The following is a 25,607-nucleotide window of genomic DNA, read 5'->3' on the forward strand; positions in this document are numbered from 1 at the left end:
TTGGGCTGCAATTCCCAAACATGGTATTTATTAAAACTTGCATATCCCACCTTTTGTGCCATAAGCGCTCCAAGGTGGCTAATGAGCATAACGATTCAAGCATACGATCCAAGAGAGTCAAATAAGCAACAGAACAACACCGAAGAAGAGAAGAGTTTGGATTTGATATCCCGCTTTATCACTACCCGAAGGAGTCTCAAAGCGGCTAACATTCTCCTTTCCCTTCCTCCCCCCAAAACCAACACTCTGTGAGGTGAGTGGGGCTGAGAGACTTCAAAGAAATGTGACTGGCCCAAGGTCACCCAGCAGCTGCATGTGGAGGAGTGGGGAAGCAAACCCAGTTCACCAGATTACGAGACTACCGCTCTTAACCACTACACCACACCAAAAGCAGCAAGGAGAAGGCCAGCATCATGGATAAAAAGAGAGAGCTCTGTTCCTTACTCCGAGGGTTTCAGAAGGTCAAGCAACAACACTGTCTGCCTGGTGACAGAAGTTTTGACAGAGAAGGGCTAGAAGAAGTATCCTTAGGAAACAGAATTCAGCTGGTAAGAGTGTTACTACCAATTCTGGACTGTGATAGTCTGCCCAATGTCATTCAAGCGCTGGTGACTTCGAGATTACTGCAATGTCACCTGGAAACTGCAGGTAGTGTGAAATGTGGCAGCTTGGCTACTATGCTATGTTATGCTACTACTGAAAGAATTGTACATGCTACCAGTTCGCTACTTGGTTCAGCTCACGGTGCTTGTACTGGTGCATGAAGTCCTACATGAGTTGGGACCAGGACAGCTAAAAGAACATCTCGCCCTTTATATACCCAACGTATCACTGTACTTAGCAAAGAAAGGGCCCACTGCAGATGGACCTTCTCATCAAGAGGTCCATTCCGTACAATGTTGGAATTGGACCTTTACTGTGGTGGCCCCTCTGCTTTGGAACTCCTTCCTGTTTCTGCATATCAGGCGCTGCCTCTCTTGTCTTTTTCAGTGCCTTTTCTCTTTCACCAAACCTACGAAGGTTAGATCTTTATCTCGGTGTCAGCCTTGGATTTGAAATTGTGTGTGTGTGTGTGTGTATATACATGCGGTTGTTTTACATATGTTTTTGTGATACAGTCAAACCCTAGCTCCTGAATGCCTCAGTTTCGGAATGTTTTGGTTTCTGAACACCGAAAACCCAGAAGTAAATGCTCTGATTTTTGAACATTTTTTGGAAGCCGAACATCCGACGCGGCTTCCGCTTGAGTGCAGGAAGCTTCTGCAAACAATCAGAAGCCGTGCCTCAGTTGTCGAACATTTTGGAAGCCGAACGGGCTTCTGGAATGGATTAAGTTTGACAACTGAAATTTGACTGTATTGTGAAATGCTTCATGGGAAAGGATTCATAAATAGCAATAGTATTAATACTATGCTTAGGATCAGTTACTGAAACTACCATCATGAAACTAACCTTTGCTCATAAGCAAGAATCTCAGAATTTGTTTGTTGTTTAGTTGTTTAGTGAGAGCCAGTGTGGTGTAGTGGTTAAGAGCGGTAGTCTCGTAATCTGGGGAACCGGGTTTGATTCCCCGCTCCTCCACATGCAGCTGCTGGGTGACCTTGGGCCAGTCACACTTCTCTGAAGTCTCTCAGCCCCACTCACCTCACAGAGTGTTTGTTGTGGGGGAGGAAGGGAAAGGAGAATGTGAGCCGCTTGGAGACTCCTGAAGGGGAGTGAAAGGCGGGATATCAAATCCAAACTCTTCTTCTTCTTGTATTCTCAACTTCAGAGATGGGGGACAGTGTGGACAGATGCATCCTTTTATGACAGGACTGGCATGAGAAGTAATATTGAGAGTATAGTTTTTAATTAAGTCTAGTTGATGCAATTGCCTTTGTTGTGTAGACTTGGCACATTGTCAACATTTTGTTACAAACTGGTAGCAGCAGTAGCACGTTCTTCACAAACCACAGCTGCTGTTTTTCTTTCCTTTTTGTATACCTTTGCATACGATTAAAATTTGACTACTTTAATGTTTAGAATAGTTCTGTTTCCACCCAAAGGCTATTTTGATTATCTCATAAAAAAGGAGGGCAGAATTATTCATGCCTTGGTTTAATTTAATTTTCCCTTAATGTAGCCATTTGAATTAATGGAAACTTGATAAGACTGTAAGATGCAGGGTAAAAGGCACTGATTAAGTATGTTGAAGCTCAGAACAAAGTACTACACTTAATAAGGCTTGTGATCTATCTTGACACTTAAATTCAGGCCTTTCAGACTCCGCTACAGAAAATTACAAAAACTAAGTCTAGAATGGACTACAAGATTTCTGTGTATGGAACCTTTTGTGTGTGTATTAGATCACATCATTGATCTAAAAATAAATGCTAAATAGTGTTGAAAACAGAATTTAATAAGGGGGTTCTGTTGTTACCCATACTTCGGATGTTTCCTTTATGGTGCAGAGGAACCCAAGTTTGCAGATTCCTTCTAGTCATCATGACACACCAACTAAATCTTGTAAGTTAGCACCTGTGTGTCTCAAAAGCTAGGATTGTCTGCAGAGGCCCATCCTACTACATCTTTTCCTGAAAGTAAATCTCACTATGATGTTCATTTGAATATATTGTACATGAAAAATCCAGGATAAAAACCACTGCATCCCACTGCCACCAAGGAGTCGCTCAAGAATCATACAAATATAGAAGCTCACATAAAAACCATTATCAAAGTAAATAAGTAGGAACCATAAGATTGCCGCTTAACAGGAACCCAAACATCTGGCAGCGTACAAAAAAACCAGGAAGAAATGGCACAGGGGTGGCATCATTGTGGCGGTATATTTCCCATCAGGGAAAAAGGTGAGGTATAAATAAATATTTTATTTATTTTATTATAATTATAATTTATTATATTTTATTTTATTTAAATAAAAATTTTATTTATCTAACAACATTTATACGCTCCTTTATTGTAAAAAGCAACGACCATCAAAGCGGCTTACAAAAAGATAAAAACGGGGGGGCGGGGAAACAAGACGCTAGAGCCTGACAAATTGTAAAAAATACTGAAACGGATTCAAATTCACACCAGCATTTCTAAGCAAACAAGCACGCCTTTAGCAGGCTCTCAAAACAAAACAGCGGAAGTGCCCGCTTGATATATCAAGAGGCAGGGAGTTCCACAGCGTAGTTGGCGGCCGAAGCATCCCCCTCCTAGAGTGGCCTGCGTAGAGTCCGTCTTCGGGTTGGGACTACATCTCCCAGCATACACTTCGGTCGCCTCAAAGCCCGCTTTCGCTTCTTCTCCGCTTTGCAAAATGAAGCGGGGGGGCGGGACTCTGGGAGAGGCGTGGCAAGCGCACGTGACCGATTCCGTCCCCGCCCCCTCGCTTCTCTCAGGCGACGGCTGCGACGACGTGGAAAGATGGAGGCGGTTTGAGTTCCGAGCGGCTGACTGACTTGAAAGGTTCGCTCGCGGGCGCGCGCCCGACTGCGTACGTAGCCCTCCCCCTCCCACAAATGTAGAAGAGGCGGGGCCGCGCTTTCTCTCTCTCCCCCCTCACGCGAGCGAGCCGCGGAGGCGCGCAAGCAAAAGAGTCCCTGAGGAGAATCCCGCGGGGCGCCGCCGGAGGGGAGCGTCAGTTTCCGTTCCCGCACTCCCCCTACCTACCGACCCAGCCCACCCCTTTCTCGGAGCCCGGTGAGTCGCGGCCGCCTCCTCCTCCTCCTCCTCCCTCAGCTTCATGCAGGGCTCCCCTGCTTAGCATCCCCTCTCTGAGGCCGGGAGGGACGGGAGGACAGCCCTTCGTGTGTCGCAGGGATGAGGGGAGGGGCCCCTTTTTATAGCCATGACAGTTGGTGGGGAGGTCAGGTGAGTTTGGGGGCACGAGGGGTCGGGGGGGGGGAGGGGAGAGAGGTGGCTTATTTATATAGTTATATGCTGCTCTATAGATAGACATTTGCCTCTACAGTGGATCCCAACCTTTGGGGGGGGGGCTGTACCCCACCTAAGCATCTCTAAAATCCTGATCCCCACCCCCAGTGCCAAATTTACATATAAGCTAAAACAAGCTGTAGCTTAGGCTCCCACACTCTTGGGGGCCCCAGAAAAAATTAACGGGGAAAAATGTGTTTCTAAAGGAACTTTTGTTATTGCCAAATGTCAGTGTGTTTGCATTATTAATAAAATAATAATAACATTTTATTTATATCCTGCACTCCCCAGGCAAAGCCGGGCTCAGAGCGGCTAACAACAGTAAAATGATACATTCTAAAATCATTTCATTATAAAGTTTGTTATGAATAAAAAATCATTTTAAGTTAGAGCTTAATCATTATTTCTCTGTTAATATGCTTCTTAATTATTTTTCACTGTTAATATACTTCTTAATTGTATTTCAGTTCAACAATTACTTTGATAAAATACATATTTTGTTATGTGCAAATGGCTTTAGATACCGATTAGGTCCATAAATTACCATATAGCATATATTCAACACACAAAACAGCGACAATTTGTTGTTGGCAAAGGACAGCTGGACATATAAAGGGCCCCATTACCTTCAGTAGCTGAGGGCCTCATCAAATCTAAATCCGGCCCTGATGGCCCCTCCTCTGTGACATACAATTCTTATTATTCAAAAAGTGAGCTCCTATTCACGTGGAGGAAGCCTAAGAAGCCATTAACTGATAATAAGTCATTCTCGAATTGCCCCCCCCCATCAAACTGCCCCACATTGGGAAACATGGCTCTCTACAGGAAGTGTTAAAGCTACCAGTAATTTAAAGAAGAAGAAATGCACAGTTGAAAATGAGCAATTAAGGGCATTCAATGTTTAAAGGTTGGAAACATGCCTGCAGCTGCATGCCTAAAGAAGGCTGTTGTTTTAAGGAATAGCTCGGTCGATAAAGCACGGGGCTCTGTCGCTCTGAATCTCAGGGTTGTGGGTCGAGCCCCATGTTGGGCAAAATATTCCTGCACTGAAGGGGGTTGGACTAGATGACACTCGTGGTCCCTCCAAACTCTACAACAGATGTGGATTTAGGGCAGCGTGACTGGTTCTGCCGTCGCACTGAGTGCTGAGCCTAGCGGGTGCTGCCAGGCATCGCAACTATGACATAGTGAATTGAGAGGCAGGGGGATGCTGAGTTTTTTGACTCTCACAGGACGCTGCTGAAATTTGAAAGACCAAAGCCCATCCCTGTCTACAATTTCTATGGATTGGTGCTGAGGAATCATAGAATTGTAGAGTTGGAAGGGACCACTAGGATCATCTAGTCCAACCCCCCTGCAATGCGGGAATATTTTGAACCCACGGCCCTGAGATTAAGAGTCTCATGCTCTACCAACTAAGCTATCCCAGAACTTCTGGTGGCGGTGATGGCTAGGGGATACCCAACTCAAGAAGGGGCAACTGAATAAGTTTCCCCTGCACACACAGATATACCTCCTCCCACTTTATATAGTGCACACAGCATGTTTCTCTCACACACTGATAGTCTTATGCAGGCTTATTCAGGAGTGAGGTCCTCCAGTGTTAAGTGAGTCTAGCTCTTGGGTACATGTGCACCGGCTTGTGTCCTGTGTTAATCTAGAGTAAATTACCCCCTTAGTTTTGTGGGCTTCTCTTGTATGATTCTTTGCTTTAGAAAGAAGAAGTACCTGTTTTTCTAACCACTCTTATTGTAAATATAACAAGGTGGTTAAATAGACTATATCTGTACTACCTGCTATTGAGGTATCCATCTGGGTAGCTAGAGCATTTTTTTAAAAAAAAATATTCCCTTTATCAGCTTTAACATGTATATGAGCAATAATAATAATAATAAATTTTATTTATAATAAAAGCAAGGTGAGTGGTGGGTTAATTAATAGGGAGTGCAGTCAGTTCGTTTGCTTTTTTAAAGTATACCTCATTTCTTTCACCGTGAAGGGCAAGGATAAATGGATAAATGGTGTTCTTAGGTGGTTGCCCATACAGGCACTAGCTAAACTGCAGAGTGCAGACCTAGCAGTTCAAAAGCACACCAGGTGCTCTGTCGGGAAGGTAAACGGTGTTTCTGTGTGCTCTGGCTTCCGTCACAGTGTTCCGTTGCACCTGAAGCAGTTTAGTCATGCTGACCACATGACTTGGACAGCTGGCCACATGCTGGCTCCCTCGGCCTGAAAGTGAGATGAGTGCCGCACTCCATAGTCGCATTTGACTGGACTTAACCGTCCAGACAGAAACCTGTTTTGCTTCAGCAAGGTATCTCCTTCAGGTACCTTCTGACCATACCTTGGGTGTGTCCTTGATTATGCCTGACAGTAAGTTTTGAACTTGCCAGTACTGAATTTCAAAGATAAATTCCTGTAAGTAAGAGCATATATGCAGGGCATGGTACTGTGATCTAGCATAATTGTAGAAATGTTTATGAGGCAGAGAAAATGGGGCTGATAGCAAACTGCTTTCTTTTGAAAGTTAATGGTATCAATGATAGTTGGTTCATTGCTAAATCTGTAGTCTGAGTAAGGTAGGGAGTGTGGACCTAGGGGTAAACCTTATTGAGGTGTGCTGGTGCCAAATATGATGAAGTTTGCCAGTTTTTCAAATGCTGCTTCCTCATCACAATATGCAGTTAAATGGAAAAGCATCAGTCTGGAGATGGGAGGCTGGTATAACAACTCCTAAAATAGAATAACTGCTATTGGGATCATAATCTTGATTTATGGTAATTTCTCTCACGCATCCCACTTGCAGATGAAAATAGACCTTCATGACATTGTGTTCCTTAGACATGGGTGTGCAAAACCTAGTTTCCAATCCTAGTTGTAGAAAGGTTTGCTTAACTGCAGTTAACATTGCTACCAGCGTTTAACCATGATTAGGTTTAGACCATGTCTAAAAATATTGTAACATTTCAGGTTATTCTATTTTCACCTAGGTGTGTTGATGTGAAGGGCAATGGGTGTAGAAGTGCTAATCACATAACAACACTCCTTAGTATTTCCTTGCCTGAGTAAGATACATCTCATTCTATGGTCTGCTTGGGTTATGACCTGTGTTCCAGCTATCTTATTTTACAGCTTCTGTTCCAGATAACCTTACAGAGCCATCATACTGATAAGAACAGACCGTTACTTACTGTGACTCTAAAAGTGAATGGATTCAGAGTGGTGTTCTAGTTAAAGTTCTTTTGTCTATAGTGTGCTTGATATGACAGAAGAAGAGACTGCAAGACACATTTGCAGCGACGTTTGGTCTTGGAGCTTAGGTTCTTGACCTTGGGCCAGACTTAGTCTCTCAACATCACCTATTTACTAGGACAGTTGTGAGAATGTGTGCAAAATATTCCACCATATATATTCCCCTGAGTATCCAGGAGGAAGGGCATTTTGTAAACATGGTCCATTATGAGAGAGAAACTATTACCATTCTATACAAAGTTCTTGAATTTCCAGCACCACCACAGTAGAAAAGTTCCAGTTATGGTGATACAGTTGTTACTGGATTTGGGGTTTCAGTGCTTTGTAGACAATGAACACATTGTGAGTTGTGTATATGGAATGGTCATTGTACGCAGCCTGCACACTAAGTAAGGAGCATCAAAATTTACCTACTGTTTTAGAACTGGTGTATACTGGGGTGAATGTCCACTGCAAGCTGTATTATTTGCCTCAGTCTTTCCTTCCTGGTGGGTGGTTATTCTGAGATTTTGCACTTGAGCTTGTATTTGATTCTTTCAGAATGTTTACTACGCCAGTGCTTGTCCCCACAGTGTTTCCTCAGAGACTTAAGCAGTGTTAGAAACTCAGATGTGTAAGCTAATCAGCAAATGGCATCTTAAACCGAAGTTACAGTCGCCACAACAGTATGTCTAGGCACCTTTATATTTTTTGCAATGATATTTTAAAATTATCATCATCATTATTCATTTTCATTTCTATACTGCTTTATATTTTAAAGAAAAAACATCTCAAAGTGGTTCACAACACATTAGAACATCAAATAAAACAATCCGGGATTAAAACAAATGAAAGCTTCAAGGAAAATATTTCAGATCCTTCTCCAAGTGACATTTTGCTTTCCCCATATTTGTTCAACTAGTTAATTTATATAGCTGCCCCCATAGTAGAAGAACTCTAGGAAGCCAGTGTGGTGTAGTGGTTAGTGTGTCAGATAGGAACTGGGAGATCAGGGTTCAAATCCCCACTCTTGTCATGAAGCTCACTGGGTGACAGTCAGTCACAGCCTCTTAACCTACCTCACAGGGCCGTTGTAGGGATTAACTGGTGAGGCGGGTGAGCCATGTACCCATTGGAGAAAAAGGTGGGGTATAAATGCAATAAATAAGCTCTTCTGCTTAAAAGCTGATGGGGCCAGCCCGATGGAGATGTCAGGTGTCATCCTGGCATCCAGAAATGCCCCTGTGGTCGCAATTGGACCCATCCCAGTAGCAAAACACACCTGGACATAAGATATCCTGGTAAGGTGGCTGTCTTGCAACTTTCTTTTTCTGAAGAGTAAAGCTCTTTCTGTAGAGTAAGATCATAAAGAACCATTTTCAGTTTGAGAGTGCTTCGTAATGTTTCTGAGTACTGTAGTCTTTTTTGTGCCTTTTCTAGTTTTGTAGTTTACTAGGCAATGTGATTGAGCAGATAGTGATATCTATTTCCAGTTCTTTTCTACATCCAGATTAATTTATTGTACACATTCTCAGCAGGGAAAGGAAACAGTTTAATACATCTTAAATACACCTTTCCTGAACAGTTTGTATAAACTTGCTGAATACTTGTATCCGGTACTAGTTCATAAAATACTCAAAGCATACACTTGCTCATTATGGAGGCATACTGTGTATATGGTGTCCTGTAGCACTATGGTAATATGACTACATAATTCACAATTTCTGCTCAGGCTCCCAGTAACTTGGTAGCTTATATTTCCATTGTCGCTCATGGTGCTCTTAATAGGTTATCTTGCTAGCTCAATTGCAGATAGCAGAACTAACAGTTTATTGCCAAAGGCCAGCTGGTAAAATGTGTATACCACTGTGAAAGGCTTTACAATTTCTGCATTTTTGTATCCTGAGGTACTCTTCATAGTTTTTTAATTCGGCAGAGAAGATTTGATGGTGTGTATTGCCTTTTCCTCTAGGGCTATATATGCTACGGTGAGCTTGACTCTCTGAGTCTGTGATGGTCTTCTAATTGCTTAACTTCTTCCATTCCTGCAGACTTGCTACTGGAGGAATGAGAAACTATTTGACTTTACTATTCCTTTATGCACTTGGGAGCAAAAGTGTTGCATCTGCTTTGTAGTGTTGGCGTAATGGTTTTATTTGCATTTCATTGCTTAACAAATTACATTTTTTAACTTTGGTATTCAGGGCTCAAGAAAAAAGGGTAGTAGATAAAAGATGCTAAGAATGAAATTCTCATAAGCAGCAGCATGCACACTCATAACCCAAAGGTAAAATGTATGTTAAGTCTCAGAATCCCACAAGCTTGGAATGTGCCAGGTTGCTTTTGCCCAGTACAGTGGTACCTTGGGTTACAGACGCTTCAGGTTACAGACACTTCAGGTTACAGACTCCTCTAACCCAGAAATAGTACCTCGGGTTAAGAACTTTGCTTCAGGATGAGAACAGAAATTGCACGGCGGCGGCAGCAGGAGGCCCCATTAGCTAAAGTGGTACCTCAGGTTAAGAACAGTTTCAGGTTAAGAACGGACCTCCAGAACGAATTAAGTTCTTAACCCAAGGTACCACTGTACTTATTTCCAGAATTTTAGGGCCTGTTCATGTGTGCTTCTCCTTAGGGTAACATCTTCCCTTCTTCCCCTTATTATGAGTCCATGGAAGCCCTGTATTTATCTGAATGTGGGATCTCTCAGTGCCCTTGTTTTTTTCTACCTGTGGTGAGGGTAGCAAGTGTAGGTATACAGTCCTAAAGGCACAATCCTACTTGCTGCAGATAAAATTTGAGGGCACAAGTAACTGGCAAAGGCCGCCATATATCAGTCTGAGAACCATATCTACCTTCGTTTCCAGGGATACTGCACTTGCCTTTAAGCTGCTTTCCAGCCAAATTACGCCGAAAAATTTGTGGATACAACAGTTTGCTTTCCATACTGAAGAGATAACACTCCAAAGGAAAGGAGGTGGACAGTTGTGTTGCTTCTGTGTCCTACTTTCTTCCATATGTTTTATTCAGGAACAGCATGCAATCTTATTTTCTCACCGCCAGAATCTTAACAGCCCTTATAAGCAATTTCTAGTAAGGTAGCTTGTCTTAGTTTGTTGCAGCAAAAAGAACAAAAAACCTTGTGGCACTTTAAAGACTTAACAAATTTATTATGGCGTGAATCAGAGAATTGTAGAGTTGGAAGGTACCCTGAGGATCATCTAGTCCAATCCCCTGCAATGCAGGAATATGCAGCTGTCCCACATGGCGATCAAACCTGCAACCTTGGTGTTATCAGCAAAATGCTTTAACCAACTGAGCTATCTGTAGGAGGCCTTGAAACTTCACTGGGCAGCCTAGACTCAGTTTGTATCCTGGTTTCTCTACCCTAAACCATGTTGAGAAGATAAAATGTGGGGTGGGGAGGGAGCCCTGTTCATGCCACCTGAAGGTCCTTGCAAGAAGGAAGGCAGAGTAATATACATTGGACAGATACTGAGAAATACCTTGCACAATTACAGTTGATAGGACAAAGTAGAATAGCATTTTGGAAGTGGTTGTTCTGTGAGCATCTGTTGCCTGATTTCCCTTCAAATCCTTTTTTTACATGGCAGATGTCATTATTTTTGTGTTCCTTTCTACTGCCAGGCCCCCTGTTGCTCAGTCTGGTTTACAAATAAGTGTATTTTGTAGTATTTCTTCAGCTGTTCTCTATATAACACCACTTAAGTTCTTCAGGTCTGCTTAGTCAGAGATGTATGTCTGGTGAAGACACTGCAGGGTGTTCCTGATGTTAGGTAATTGAGTTAAGCTGAATATTATCTAGAGATATGTACAATACCAATTCTCAAATGTTCTGTCACACTCTTAAGAGAGCAGTCCTATTTAATACTGGGGAGGAAGGCTGGATCTACACTGATCTAAAAAAATGATAATAAAAAAAGTTATATAGCTCACAATGCAATTTTCTGTTTACTACTGTACAGCGCCCCCGGTGTCACATTTTTATAACACATTTATAATGTTATACAGTAGAACCTGTACTTACCACCACGTCTACTTGGGCCCGATCCAAGTAGCGACCGCGGCAAACCCGGAAGTAAATACCGGGTTTGCCGCGATTCGTGCACATGCAGAAGTGGCTTCTGCCGTTTGCACACACGCAGAAGCGGCTGCCGCCATCTGTACATGCGCAGAAGCATGTTGCCACCAAATGTGCCTGCGCACAATGGCGCTTCTACCAGCAACCTGGATCGACTTACAGACGGACCTCCAGAACTGATTATGTCTGTGAGTAGAGGTTCCACTGTAACTCACCAGTACTGTATAGATTAGTTCTAAGTCTCATTGAACTCAATGGGACTTTCTGCTGAGCAATCATGTATAGGATTGCCCTGTAATCAAGAAGCAGAATCTAGCATTGAGTTATGTGTTAAAGAGTAGGCTTTATTGTTAGTGACCTGGAGCCAGTTTAGCCCCATAACTCCAGTGGTGTGTCTTGAGTGCACCCCTTAGTTTCTTCCCATTCCCCACCATGGGGGAGAGGCAGGCAAAGTACTACATTTGGGAGTGGGGGCACTGTTGCATGAGGGTCGTAATTCAGTGCTGGAGCATGGGCTTTGTATGCAGAGGTCCCTTGCTTCAGTCCTATCTCCAGTGCAAAGAATTTCAGTAGGGCCAGGAATGACCTGTGCACGAGTCTTAGGAGAGACTCTACCAGTCAGAATAGATAGAACAAACTTAAATGGAGCATGCAAGGCAACTTCATAGGAAGGTTAAAGCTGCCTGCATCCTGAAAATGGATGGCCTGATCCTGTGTGATAGGTATACCACAGCTACATGTGCCCCTCTTCCGAGAAGACCTTGCAATGTAGAAACCCTCCCTCCTTGTGCATCCATCTCATCATGATTATCAGTATTTTTCTGTCAAGTCATAAACATGTCAAAAGCAAAAGCATCCAGATAACTGGGTTATTATATGTCTGTGTGCATGTGCCAAAATATTTAATAGGTATTCTGGAAAAGTAGTAGCAGCCACAGGGCATGTCATGGTGGATTTGCTCAAGTTTGACTTTAATGATTTTTGACTATGGATTTGGAAGTTTACCATTTGTTGTAACTTGTCTTCCTAGCTTATGCCCTGACAGTGAGCAGAAAGCAAATAGGATGGGCAGCTTTCTAACTTGTATGACTGAAAGTCAAAGTGATATTGTTAAGAGTTTTACATGGCAATGATTCCTTTCTACTCATGACTTTTTCCTGCTGTGTCATAATGATTAACTTTTAGGGTAGCTCATAAAGTAGTGCAGAAACCTGAATTTAAAGATGTATATGTAGGTGAATTCCTAAGATATAGGAAAACAGGATAGTTGTTCAGTCAATGGAGATGCATAAAATGAAGGCATCTGGCTTGAACATTTCTGCTATTCTAGTGCAGCATCAAAATAATGAAATCTCAGAATATCCAAGTAGACTTTACATAGAAGCTAGGTATTTTCATTAAACAAATAAACAAAAACAGCAAAGGCACCACCCTAGATTAAAATTTCAGATAAAATGTATTCTAACATCATGCCACAGTATTCTGTGACAACTGCTACACTTTGCAAACTTGCAAAAATGTGGTACTGGTTCATGGTAATTTAAAATAGGTAGTGAGGCATATGGCAGGGTGAAATTAAATGAATTGATAGGGAATTGAAATTACTGTACATATACTTTGTAATGTAGAAGTGGATGGGCAGCCACCATACTCAAGCAACATTGTCTTTGAAGAAGACTTGCATTATAACTGTAAGCATTTGTGGCAGACTTTAGGCAATCATTTGATTGCAGAATAATGTGTTGCAAAACATTAGGTTATAGTTGCAGTTAGTGTTGGAAATGTCCGTTTCAACTCCACTTATGCTGTAGGCTGCTGTACCTGCATAAGAAGGATAGATAGAGAGGGGCCTCCAAGTTTCCTACACTATCCTGGTGCTGACTTGTTGAACCATTGAACTTCCTTCAGTGTTAGACTGATTCTTAGGGTTGCTGAGCTGACCTCCCTTCCTTCCCTCCTCCTTCCTCCATGCTTCTCTGTAGAACAGACATACTTGAAATGAAACAGCAAGCATGGCTTTTTGCATATGCTAGATAGGAAAGAGCCTAGTTCTATCAAACATGTATCTTCTGTAATAAATGTAGCTTTCTTATTTTCCAAACTCTAGAGTCTCAGTGGTATTGCATCCAGAAAGTGTGCTGCTCCAATAGGAAATCAGTGTTAAGTTCAACTTCTGCCAAGCATTTAAACCCCAAATGCCATCAATCGTAGCTACTCAGCAGCCAGTATAGCAGTTTTTGGGTGTAATGTTTGTATAGACTTAACAATTCTTGAAGTGTTGTTTCAAGAAAAAATATAAAAAGAAGAAAATTCCTGGATGCCAAGATTCAAGTTACGGGCAAGTACTATTTGTTGAGAGAACTCCAGCAGAGATTTAAAATCACCAAATCACAAAATAAGCAGCAAGTTAAAGTATGGAAATATAGGCTGTAAAACCTTCTAAGTGAGTTTTACACTTTCTCCCTTTAAAAGTTCCTTCCAGACTTTCCCTCTTCCCCCAGCAAAGGAAAAGACCACATGTTTGATAGATTTACTTACAAACCCTGAGGATCATCTAGTCCAACCCTTGCAATGCAGGAATGGCCATCCAGTCTTTGCTAAAAAACCTCCAAGGAAAAAACCTCCAAGTCCACCACTGTCTGAAGAAGTCTGTTCCACTGTCAAATAGCTCTTGCCTTCAGAAAGTTATTCCTGATGGAATCTCCTTTCTTGTAACTTGAAGCTTCCTGAGCAGGAGAAAACAAGCTTGCGTCCTCTTCCATGGGACAGTCCTTTAGATATTTGAACAACAACATTTTCTAGGCTAAACATACCCAGCTCCTTCAACCATTCCTTATAAGGCTTCGTTTCCAAACCCTAAATCATCTTCGCTGCCCTCCTCTGCACATGTTCCAGTTTGTCAATATCCTTCTTAAATTGTGGTGTACAGAACTGGAAACAGTATTCTAGGTGTGGTGCGACCAAGGCAGACTAGAGTGGTACTATGACTTCATTGACCTGAACACTTTCTGTTGATGCAGCCTAGAATAGCGTTAGCGTTAGCTGCGCCACTCTATTGACTCATGTTAAGCTTGTGGTCTATTAATATCCCTAGATTGTTTTCACATGTACTGTTGGCAAGCTAGTAGTCAGTTTCACGTGTCTTTCCATATATCAGTTACAAAAGTTGCACAGGCAGTAAAACGTAGCTTAGTTCCAGAATGGTAAAAGTTCCTAAACTATTGCTATAGGGATGTGAGAGAGGCTTGTAAAAGCCATGTGGCTGGAGCACTGAGCTTAGACCTCCTCACACATTGAGTTCACAGGTAGACTGGGAGGGAATAAAGGCTTGATTACCTATTTCTAGACCTGGACAATATATTGGTAACTTGTCATAAACTTGTGTGGCGTCCAGATCGTGAGACCGGTTTCAGACGTTTTGAGCTGGCAATATATTGCTCCAGCTGAAATTACCTGCAGAGACTTCCTGCCCCCCAGCTAAGCAGTTTAACAAAGACTCGATGGCCCTCTGGCTCACAGTTAAAAACAAAATTTTGGTTTTTTTGAAAGGCGATTAAAATCAAGAATTGCTGAAAAGAAATAAAGCACACATAACTTCTGTATGTCTGGATGGGTTTGTTAGAACAAAAATATTTTAAGGATGTGCTAAAAAGAGTAGAGTGAAGGTGCTTGCCTGGTGTTAATAGCCAAGGAGTACCAAAGTGTAAGTGCTACTAAAACAAATTATTACAAGTGTGAAATGAGTATTATGTGGCATGCATAAGTTTCAGTTCTGTACATCAAAGTGGTTATGTGGGCATATATTGGGCAAGATGATCCCACAAATAACCTGGTTCCAAGCTATTAAGGGCTTTATATAATAAATGTAACAATTTGACCTTCTGGGTTCACATTCTGGGAAAATAATGATGGTCGGCAGCTGCTGGCAAGTACAGTTGTACCTTGGATCCTGAACGCCTTGTGAGTCGAATGTTCTGGCTCCCGAATGCCACAAACCCGGAAGTGAGTGCGAACGTTCTTTGGAAGCCAAACGTCCGACACAACTTGCCCAGCTTCTGAACGTTTTGGAAGCCGAACGGACTTCCAGAACGGATTCCGTTCGACTTGTGAGGTACCACTGTACATTATTTTGAAGCAAGCCTTGCCAGGATTAAAAAAACAGAACAAAAACGCAGCAGCGGCACAATTGTCTGGGGATATTCTGGCACCAATGGGCACAGCGTAAGGGACTGCAACTTTAGACAGTGAAATATAAGTAAGTAGAGGGTGATATGGGGGAGGGAGTTAACTATTGCCATTAATAACTTTCAGATCTTCTAGTGTGCCTTCCTACCACTGAGAGAAAATTCTTTGACACCTGCATAACACTGGCTTGATGGTGATGTTTGCATTAGTTATTAAATTGCCATGAAACAGGATGCATTAGTGAGTAAGAAAGGGTTACTAATTAACTTCCTAGTAACTTACTGGATGAGGTGTGTTCCATGAGGACTGATTCTCTATGTGTAAATATGCCATATGAGTGAGCAAAATAGGAAATCTTGTCACCGCTGCTTGAATAACTTTGTATTTTCTATATCTTTCATTTTGTAGTGGCTGTTTTGCCCTATTCTAAAGGGAACATGAGATTTGCTCAGCAAGACAATCAGAAATTCTAAAGGTAAGTATGTCTTTTGGCACACAGAAACTTTCATGATATTCAGATGCTACCTTTTTGAGCAGAGGGTTTCTGTGTACATGTCAGGAAGGACTTTCTGAAGGTAAGAGCTATTTGACAGCAGAAAAGTTAAACTGGAAAAGTTTTTGTTGTCCCCTTTTCGATTAAAGTATTCATAATTGACAGCCAAGAATCTGAGCTGCCTGTTCCTTGTGCAAAACTACTGCAACACTGATGGTGAAAAGGCAGCATATTGATTTCTGTCAACATAATGCTAAGTACATTTGGCATGTTCCATTTCTGAACATAATGTGGTCCTCTTGCATCTTTGTTTCATTCAATAAGAGTGAAGTCCTATGCATGTCTTCTTAGAAATGTGTCCCACTAAGTTTAATAGGACTTACTTTCAAGTAATAGGATTGTGTACGCTTGCAGCTGGAGACAAGGATTCAAAGTTCAGCATGTTCAAGTGGGCTTTGGGATTGTGCTTCTTGGTAGCAGCCCTTGCACTGCAAACCTCTTTTGAAATGGAGAAGGCCTTCCATAAAAAGTTTCCTATATGGGTTCAGTTTTTTGTTTTGGACATCATTAAAAAGATTCAGCAAAACTAGCTTATTTTCTGTAGCACTATCTCCGTACAATATCAGATTATTACAATTCCTGAACACTTGCATTTTCTGATTATTCATTTCACTTTATTAAAATCAGTAACTTTTGGTCTGGTTTAATTCTCCAGTTTTGGGGGTGGGGTGGCATGAAATTAGTATTTTATTTCTCTCTCTGCAAAAAAAGAAGTGTGCTATTAGTGCATTTTAATTCCCCCTCCCCAATCTCTTCGTAGGTTTTCCTTCAGTGACATGAAATTTTAAAGTGCAGACCAAATAATAATAAAATGGGAGCAAGTAGCAGCAGCGTCAATGAGCTTCCAGAAAACGAATACTTAAAAAAATTGTCAGGACGAGAGAGAATCTCTGAGAATGACCCATTCTGGAATCAACTGCTCTCTTTTAGCTTTAATACCCCAACAAACAGGTAAGGTGTTTAGTAAATGTGTAAAAGATTTTAAGTAGTCTGAAGTTCTTGGGTGGTTGTGACTTTCATTTGCTTGTATTTTGCAGCTAGTGTTTCTAGCCCTCTGCCTACAGATGGTGCCTCTTTATTTAAAAAGCTCTTCAGCCCAGATACAGTATGCAGCCACTGTGCTTTTTGCCCACCCTCATTCCTTATCTAGGGACGCAGGTGGCGCTGTGGGTTAAAGCCTCAGCACCTAGGACTTGCTGATCAAAAGGTCTGCGGTTCGAATCCCTGCGGCGGGGTGCGCTCCTGTCGTTCGGTCCCAGCGCCTGCCAACCTAGCAGTTCGAAAGCACCCCCGGGTGCAAGTAGATAAATAGGGACCGCTTACTAGCGGGAAGGTAAACGGTGTTTCCGTGTGCGGCTCTGGCTCGCCAGAGCAGCGATGTCACGCTGGCCACGTGACCCGGAAGTGTCTCCGGACAGCGCCGGCTCCCGGCCTATAGAGTGAGATGAGCGCACAACCCTAGAGTCTGGCAAGACTGGCCCGTACGGGCAGGGGTACCTTTACCTTTACCTTATTCCTTATCTGCCGTAGCAAGCAGGACTCTGATTTTGCCTTTCAGCAGGTGAAAAAGGGGATTGGGTGAAGGGAGTGATAGAATAGTGGAAGGAGGGGAGACACAAGTGCCGCCTTTCAGTGATTTAGCAGCCCTACCTAGTGACAGTAATAGCCATTCTTCTTTCTGTTATTTGTGGATTAAGGTACTTCCAGGTGTCACAAAAGGAGTTGAGGTAAGTTTACATGCTTGTCATGAACTCATTCACTAATTTGGGGATGTCTTCTTAGACGCTCAGATGAAAAAGCATATTCCTGTTCATTCTTTGCAATAACTATCGGTGTAAATATAGAAGATCTAAAGAGCTTAAAGTGTATTTATTTAATTGTTGCAGTCTTTCTATGAATTCAGCCATATTACTGTATTATTTGTGTATGCCAAGTTCATTTTCAACTGTGAGTTACTTGAGTGTCATGATTTTGGGTTCCCAAGTGGTGTTTTTTAATCAAAACAATTATTCATTTGCAACAGAGAATTGATTAAAAATGCACTGTGTTGTGCTTAGCACTAGATGGTGCTGCTGCATGAGAGGAAAGCAATTGAGAGAGCATGCAAATACTGTAGCTTAATGCACACTTTAGATGTAAAGTGTTTTTTACATAAATAGAATTTCCAGGCAGAAAATGGATGCAAATCACATAGACATTATCAAGTGTGTGATGATCTCTCACCTGTCTTGTTTTACTATTTGTTCTTACACAATGAAGCTGTGTTTAGGTGCAGCTTCCCAGCACACACAAATAGATATCCACGCACACTCTCCTCTCCTCTTCCTTTCACACACTCTGATTTTCCTTTAACAGATATGACCATAGTTTTCTGTGACTTCTGAATTGACAAACCATGGTTTGCATAAACATTTGTTTGCCTGCAAGCCAGTTCAGACTGGTTTGCAGGCAAGCTATAGTTTACCACAAAATACCTTGTGTATCAGTGTGTGCACAAGCCTAACTCACCTAGCAGTAAATCGTGGTTGAACCAGTCAGATTTTATTTTAATGTCTGCATTAATACATTCTGCTCTTCTGCATCTCTTTACCAGTAAAATAACTTAGCCTGCAAAACTTGAGTGCTTTGCTCACTTAAGTTAAAAATAAGGTTGAACTCTTACTCATTTAACAATAGTAATGCGTGATTTGCTTTACAAACTCCTTCCCCCCATCAGTTCTGATAAATACAACACTTAATCGTGTATTTTACTGAACAAACACCAAGTGCTCTGTTCACCAACTCTTATGGCTGCTTGGCACATAATGTTTCTTCTGGCCCCATGCAGATCTGTGCTCATTGCTGCCACTTGCCCCTTCTTAACATGTGCACATGTGTGCTGTCTTCATGACCAAACACATAGTTTATTTCCCCCACTAACTGTACCAATGTGAGCCCATATAGGGGAAATGATGTGTAGAGACATGGAGTTAACTTTCAAGCAAGTGTGTTCAGGATTGCAGCCTTATTTTAATTCCCAGTTTGATTCAGTTACCATTTGTGTGTGCTAAGTGCCTTTCCTTCATTCAGCTACTTGCTTGTTGGGGTGCTTGCCCCTCTCCTCTCTAGCACCTATACTTTTGTGGTCTGGTACAGGCAGCAACCATTTTCGGTGTGCCCAATTGACATGTGATCGCCGATGCACGGGTCCTTTTGGGAGAAGACAAAATGGGCCACGGGAGCCAGGAATGGAACCCCCCACATGAAATGGCCACCTCTTGTATTTGTATCTTGGTGGGTTAAGGCTACTCCTATGGGCAAGGAAGTAATAAAACCCTTCAGCATGTACATTTCAACGAGCCTTCAACCTGCTTTTATCAAAATAACATACTGTTTCAAACATGTGAGCACATTTTTCTATTTGTACTCTTTCAAAATGCGTTTTGGGCTGTGTTCCCACTCTGTTTGGTCATGGCTAATTTTTACCTGCTGTTCCCTCACCCATCTGCTAGGTTGGCCTAATACGTAGCCTGTTTTTTCTAAAAAAAGAATGGAGCTGTATCTGTGTGTGTATATGCACTTGTTCAGATACCCTGACAGCCAGCATGAAGAAAACTGAAATGAATGTTCAGGGACTCAGCTATGCAGCTGCGAATAAAACGTTTTGAATGTGTTGTAAATTGCAATATACAGTTGTGACACTAGATGGCAACTGTGAGCTATAGCAAAACGATTTTAACAAAAAGCATTTTCACAACGTTTTTAACATGTGTAGATACCACTCAAGGCACCGTTTGTAGTGTTCCTTTTTGTTGTTGTTAACATGTCAGTTCTGCTATTGTGTGTAATTGTTAAACAGGTGTGGTTTTAAAACTATTTTAGTGGTCTTATCTAGATGGGTATGTGAGGAGAGGAGACTGGTATGTACAATGCGGTATGTCTAAATAAGGTATCATTTGAAAGCTTTTCACAATCTTCCCTCCATAAAGCAATACTTTGTGTGAGTGGTCCTGTACAAGCTGAGGGGTACATCTCTCTTCCCTGATCCATGGTTAATTGCCCTTGGTCTATGGGAGCTAGGTGTAGTTCACAATCAGTACAAGTGTGACTAATGAACAAAAATATCCATATGCATTTCCTTTATGTGGCTTTGATGCTAATCTGTGGTCCTGCAGATGTTGTTGGAAGATGCCTCCCATTGCCCCTGAATATTGCGTATTCTGGCTGGAGTAATGAGTGTTGAAGTGCAACAATATTTGGTGGGCCACAGGTTTCCCATTCCTTCCTTAATCCTTCTTCTCCTCACCAGTTGCCCTGCCTTTCGCTACTGAATGCTGTTTTGTCCAGTTTGGCCCTCCTTTAATAAGTTGGAAACCATCTCCTTCTATTGTCTTTTTCACTTCTCCATCTCCCACCGTGGAAAAAAAGAAAACCATTCTTCCCTATCCATAACTAGTCAGTCATTCTGTGCTCTAATCATAGGTAAGCACTTCCTTCATAAGTAACTTGTTTATTTCTTATTGTTTGTTTAAGGGAACATTGATCCTAGCATCCTTGCCATTTGTCTTGGAGAGACACAAGTGTGCAGAAACAGCAGTGATATTAGTAATATTCACTATTGAGTCTTGTAGTATAGATGATAATAATAATAATAATAATAATAATAATAATAATAATAATAATAATAATAAACTTTTATTTATATCCCGCCCTCCCCAGCCGAAGCCGGGCTCAGGGCGGCTAATAATACTAAAACAATAGATGGAAATGGTTCTGGTTCCTTAGCTTTGTAGCAATAGGAATCTTGGTCACTGTCGGTGCAGGCTTTACCTTGACATACCTAGCAGGTGTAAACTTGTTGAAACCTTTGCTCCAGAGTCCTTCACTTCAACCTGGAGAATGTGGTTTAAACCTGCAAGGCAGGGTGAATTTTCTATGTCAAGCTTGTAAATGTTTCTTGACTTAATTTAACATCACTTTGACTGTGTAGTCACTTATTATTGCCAGTGTTGAGAAACAATTAAAATTAAGTAGCTGTGTGAGATAATTATCAAGGATTGTGCAAAGTTTTCCCAAGAGTAGCATTGAAAGCCCATCAGTTAAAACTAAGATTACTGTTGATAAGTATCATTCTTTTTTTTAAAAAAAAATGTAGGGAATATATGCATCATTTATGGAAAATGTCTTTTTCTCCCATCATCTTTGGTGAACAATGGTTAGCACATTGCAAATGAGTACTGAGTACTAGCTGTTCCTTGAAGGATTAATTCACGGTATTTCTACTGGTTGTGCCATTACGTGAGTCTTGCTTCTTGACTTTATACTGATGCCTGTAACGTTCATTGTTCACTTCTGAGTATTTGATCTTACACGTAACACCAACATATCTTTAATATTCTGTGAAACACAGTGCAGCCAGTTCTCATATTCAGTTGCCAATCATCTAAGTATAAATATGTATTTGCATGTCTGAGGCAAATCAAGTCTTCCTTTGATATGCTAACTCTCCTCCATCCCATGGTAGGCAGGATTTTTTCAACCTCACAAGCTATTTTTCAGACACCTATTTTTCTTCTTGGAGTATAACTGTGGATCCTTGGTTTGTAACTAATTTTTACAGGGACCATATTTTCTTCTGAGCAAGTGTTTGAAGAACCAGTAACATTGGCTGCTTCCGCATCAGCCCAAAATGAGGCAAAGAGCTCCTTAACCCTGTCCAGAGTGTGAGCAGCAAGAGATGCTTGGGGTGAACAGGTTAAAATTGTCCTCACCAGAGACCAATAGAATCTTAATGAATTCATGAAAGCTCGGGTGGGATGGGGGTTTCAGTAGGTAGAGCAAGTGACCCTGTTGAAGCCCTTGATATATCGGGTAAGTAAGGCCAAAGAAACAGGCTGGATGGCTGCTTTAGTGCAGGTGAAAGATGTGCTGTGAAGCTGACTAAGCACATCTGACAACATAACTGTGCCTACTGTGTTATGGTGAGGGCAGTGAAAAAGACCCACTTCTTTGCCTCTATTGCATCCTCAAGTGGCTGTCCAGTGGAGCTTTTCAAATTGTCCGACGTCTGTTAACATCTACCCAGGACATGGAGTTTTAGACCCTCCATAGGAAGGGTCGGCAACCTTTTTTCAGCCGTGGGCCGGTCCACTGTCCCTCGGGCCGGACTATATGGGGGGGGGGGGGAATGAACGAATTTCTATGCCCCACAAATAACCCAGAGATGCATTTCAAATAAAAGCACACATTCTACTCATGTAAAAACACCAGCCAGGCCCCACAAATAAGCCAAAGATGTATTTTTAATAAAAGGACACATTCTGCTCATGTAAAAACACGCTGATTCACGGACCGTCCATGGGCCAGATTTAGAAGGCGATTTGGTCTTATCCCGCCCCCGGGCCTTGGGTTGCTTACCCCTGCTCCATAGCAATTTTGACACAACATCCACATTCACTGCAGTCTGCAGTGAGGGGGCCAGTGCAAAAATCTGCTGCAGCATCTTGGGATCAGTTCACGGTGCTGGTTTTGGTGTACAGCTTGGGACCAGGATACCTGAAAGGAGTGTTCGAAACTCAGATATATAAACTAGGCACCACATGCAGCCTTCAGCCTAGGTTACGGTCAAAGGAACGTTCCCTGCAAGATAGTCTTACCCTTTATATACCCAACTGCACTTTGTAGGTGCAGGCTTTTGGAATTCCCTCCTGTGAAATTTTAAACAGATATTCTCTCTGTTATCTTTTCAGCACCTACCATGACCAAGCATTTTAAGTGGATAACTTTCCCATTCTGCCAACTGTATTGGGATTGCTTTTAGATGTTTCAGTTGTAGATGTTTCAGTTGTTTTCTTGTTTGTGTGCTTGCTTGTGTGATAGTATATTAGACATTTCAGTTGGCCACTGCCACTTGTCTTTGTCTTAGCTTGTGCATAAGGGGAGGGCTGCTCTTAAGGCCTCATGGTGTTCACCCTGCAGATTAAAGTGATTGAAAGAGACATAACCCATGTTCCATCTTGAGAGAAAGTGCCTGAGGTGTATATTGGTGTGTGTGTGTGGTCCTTTGGAGAAGGAGGGCCTGCTTGGCTGGATTTCGTTTTAAAAATTCCAGTTGCCTGTCTTTACTGTACATGCGTGTGAGATAATTTAACATTTTATTAACACATTGCATTTTAAGCCCCAAATCAATGTTGTTTAAGTCTAGTTTAACAGAATCTACTGTATCTTTAAGTTCAAATTATTGAACAGCTATCAGTCTCCTAAGTGAACTTTCACTGCCTGTTAAATAGCAGGTCCTCCCCCAGGTTAGTTATTCAGAATCGGAAAGCAGTTTGAAGTCTAACAGTGCCACTCTGTGGGCTAATGAAAGGATCCATACTAGAAAACTGTGTTTCCATCTTGGTGTTCATTCATTCATTTTTTACATGAGCAGGGCTTCCGTAGGGATTGTGGTGCAAAGCAAATGTAATAAATAGGTGGTGTTTGTGTTCCTGCTCCTGTGCCACTTCATGAATCTTGGCTGATGACATGCGTGTGCATTTTCTGTGCAAGTAGGTAGAATAGTTCATCTTCTGTCGCCTTAACAGAAAAATTATTTAGGGAATTTTTCCACCATTTGTGCTTATCTCCCCCCCCCCCCCCCGCCAGAATGTAACTCTTACTGTTTATATGACAGTTGCCTCTGCATTTCCTTGGAAGGGTTGTCATAGCTTCCTGAACGACTTGTGTATTGATACCCCCTTGGAGGTCTTAGCTATATAGATTTCAGTAAAGGGAGAATGTTAAAATTATTCACTGGGACATCATCTTAGTTAAATTAGTGAAATACCTTTTTGTTAATGAGTACTCAGGTGAAATAAATAAGGGTTAGTAGGATGAATTTTTCAGTTACTCAACCTGGGAAATTGCGAAAAAATTGAAAATGCCACTGATGGATGGAGAAGAATCTGGAATGCGGTTGCATTTGTAAGATTCGGAAAGGAGTAAAGTCTTGTCACTATGAAGACAAAATACCGTATTTTTTGCCCTATAGGACGCACCATCCCATAAGGCGCACCTAGTTTTTTGGGGGGGAAATAAAGGGGGGGGGAATGTATTTCCCCCCCCCCCCAGGCACGGGGCTGGGGCGGGGGAAGCCCGAGCTTCCCCAGCCCCCAGAACAGGCAACTCTCCACAAGCCGTGGGAGCCCAGCGCGGGTTCCCACGGCTTGCAGAGATCTGCGCAAAGCCTGGAGAGCGAGAGCCTGCATTCGCCCCATAGGACGCACACACATTTCCCCTTCATTTTTGGAGGGGAAAAAGTGCGTCCTATGGGGCGAAAAATACGGTAGTTATAGGTTGCAGCCATTACACCCCAACATGTGCTGCTTTGGAGGGCAGGGGAAACAGGTATGTAGAGCCAGGCAACTCTCGGGGAATTTTGGACCTTTAACCAGGGTTTAAAGCAGACTTGCAAAACCTTAGCTAAGAGGAGTCAGCCTTCTGTTAATCATAGCTAACATTAGTGCAGATACAATACTAAATGTAAGGGGTAAATGACATGTGATATAAGGGAGCAAACAAGCCTGCAGCCCTCTTATTTATTAAACTTGGTTAAGAAATTTACAGTCATACATCTGCACAAAACCTATTCAGATTATCAGGCTACACCTGAAACCCACCACTTCTCTTATTTCTAGTAATAGAATAGTACTGATAACTAGACTACAAGTGCTGCAGTTGGCAATTCTTGTCATTCTAACGATTGAGAAACTTCAAGATGGAGTTTGTTCAGACTTACCTTTCTAGAAATATATACAGTATATTTTTTAAAAAAGATATTTATTAAAGTTTCAACATTTTACAAAAATAAGGGAGAAAAAAAATACAAAGTAAAAACAGTTAAAAACAGATCAGTTTTTCCAAATCTTATCTTTCATTTGCTTGTTTCCCTGACCTCCTCACACCTCCCTTTTTTGTATTCCAGTTCAATTAGTTAGTTCAGCAAATCCTTTCCCTCTTTGATTTTATCTTAATCTTTTATCTTAATATATTATAGCTTTATATTATCACCTGTTAACAAACCATTTTACATATTCCTTTATAACATTGCTACTAAAAACCGCTTAACTTCAACCCAACATCATTCTAACATTCATTAATTTTGCAGTGTTTCTGTAGATAGTCTTTAAATTTCTTCCAATCTTCTTCCACCGACTCTTCTCCCTGGTCTCGGATTCTGCCAGTCATTTCCGCCAGTTCCATATAGTCCATCACCTTCATCTGCCATTCTTCCAGAGTGGGTAAATCTTGTGTCTTCCAATACTTTGCAATAAGTATTCTTGCTGCTGTAGTAGCATACATAAAGAAAGTTCTATCCTTCTTTGGCACCAATTGGCCGACCATGCCCAGAAGAAAGGCCTCTGGTTTCTTCAGGAAGGTATATTTAAATACCTTTTTCATTTCATTATAGATCATCTCCCAGAAAGCCTTAATCTTTGGGCATGTCCACCAAAGGTGAAAGAATGTACCTTCAGTCTCTTTACATTTCCAACATTTATTATCTGGCAAATGATAGATTTTTGCAAGCTTGACTGGAGTCATGTACCACCTGTATATTATTTTCATAATATTCTCTCTTAAGGCATTACATGCCGT

The 25,607-nt window shown here is 41.8% G+C and overlaps 1 protein-coding gene across 5 annotated transcripts in view; it reads left to right on the forward strand.

Moving 5' to 3' along the window:
• The first annotated feature begins 3,375 nt into the window (after nucleotides 1–3,375).
• The window catches only part of DYM (dymeclin), a 169,547-nt gene continuing 147,315 nt past the window's right edge, over nucleotides 3,376–25,607 (forward strand). For 2 of the 5 annotated variants that reach the window (XM_077936496.1, XM_077936497.1), the window contains exons 1-3: nucleotides 3,377–3,687; nucleotides 15,848–15,914; nucleotides 16,753–16,943. In XM_077936496.1, coding sequence (XP_077792622.1) covers nucleotides 16,804–16,943 — 140 coding nt within the window. In that variant the 5' untranslated portion in view covers nucleotides 3,377–3,687; nucleotides 15,848–15,914; nucleotides 16,753–16,803. Of the gene's footprint in view, nucleotides 3,688–15,847; nucleotides 15,915–16,752; nucleotides 16,944–25,607 lie in introns of all 5 variants that reach the window. The other 3 variants (XM_077936499.1, XM_077936500.1, XM_077936498.1) reach the window with 2 other exon arrangements.

The sequence above is a fragment of the Podarcis muralis genome, chromosome 11 (assembly GCF_964188315.1).
Source record: "Podarcis muralis chromosome 11, rPodMur119.hap1.1, whole genome shotgun sequence".
NCBI lineage: Eukaryota > Metazoa > Chordata > Lepidosauria > Squamata > Lacertidae > Podarcis > Podarcis muralis.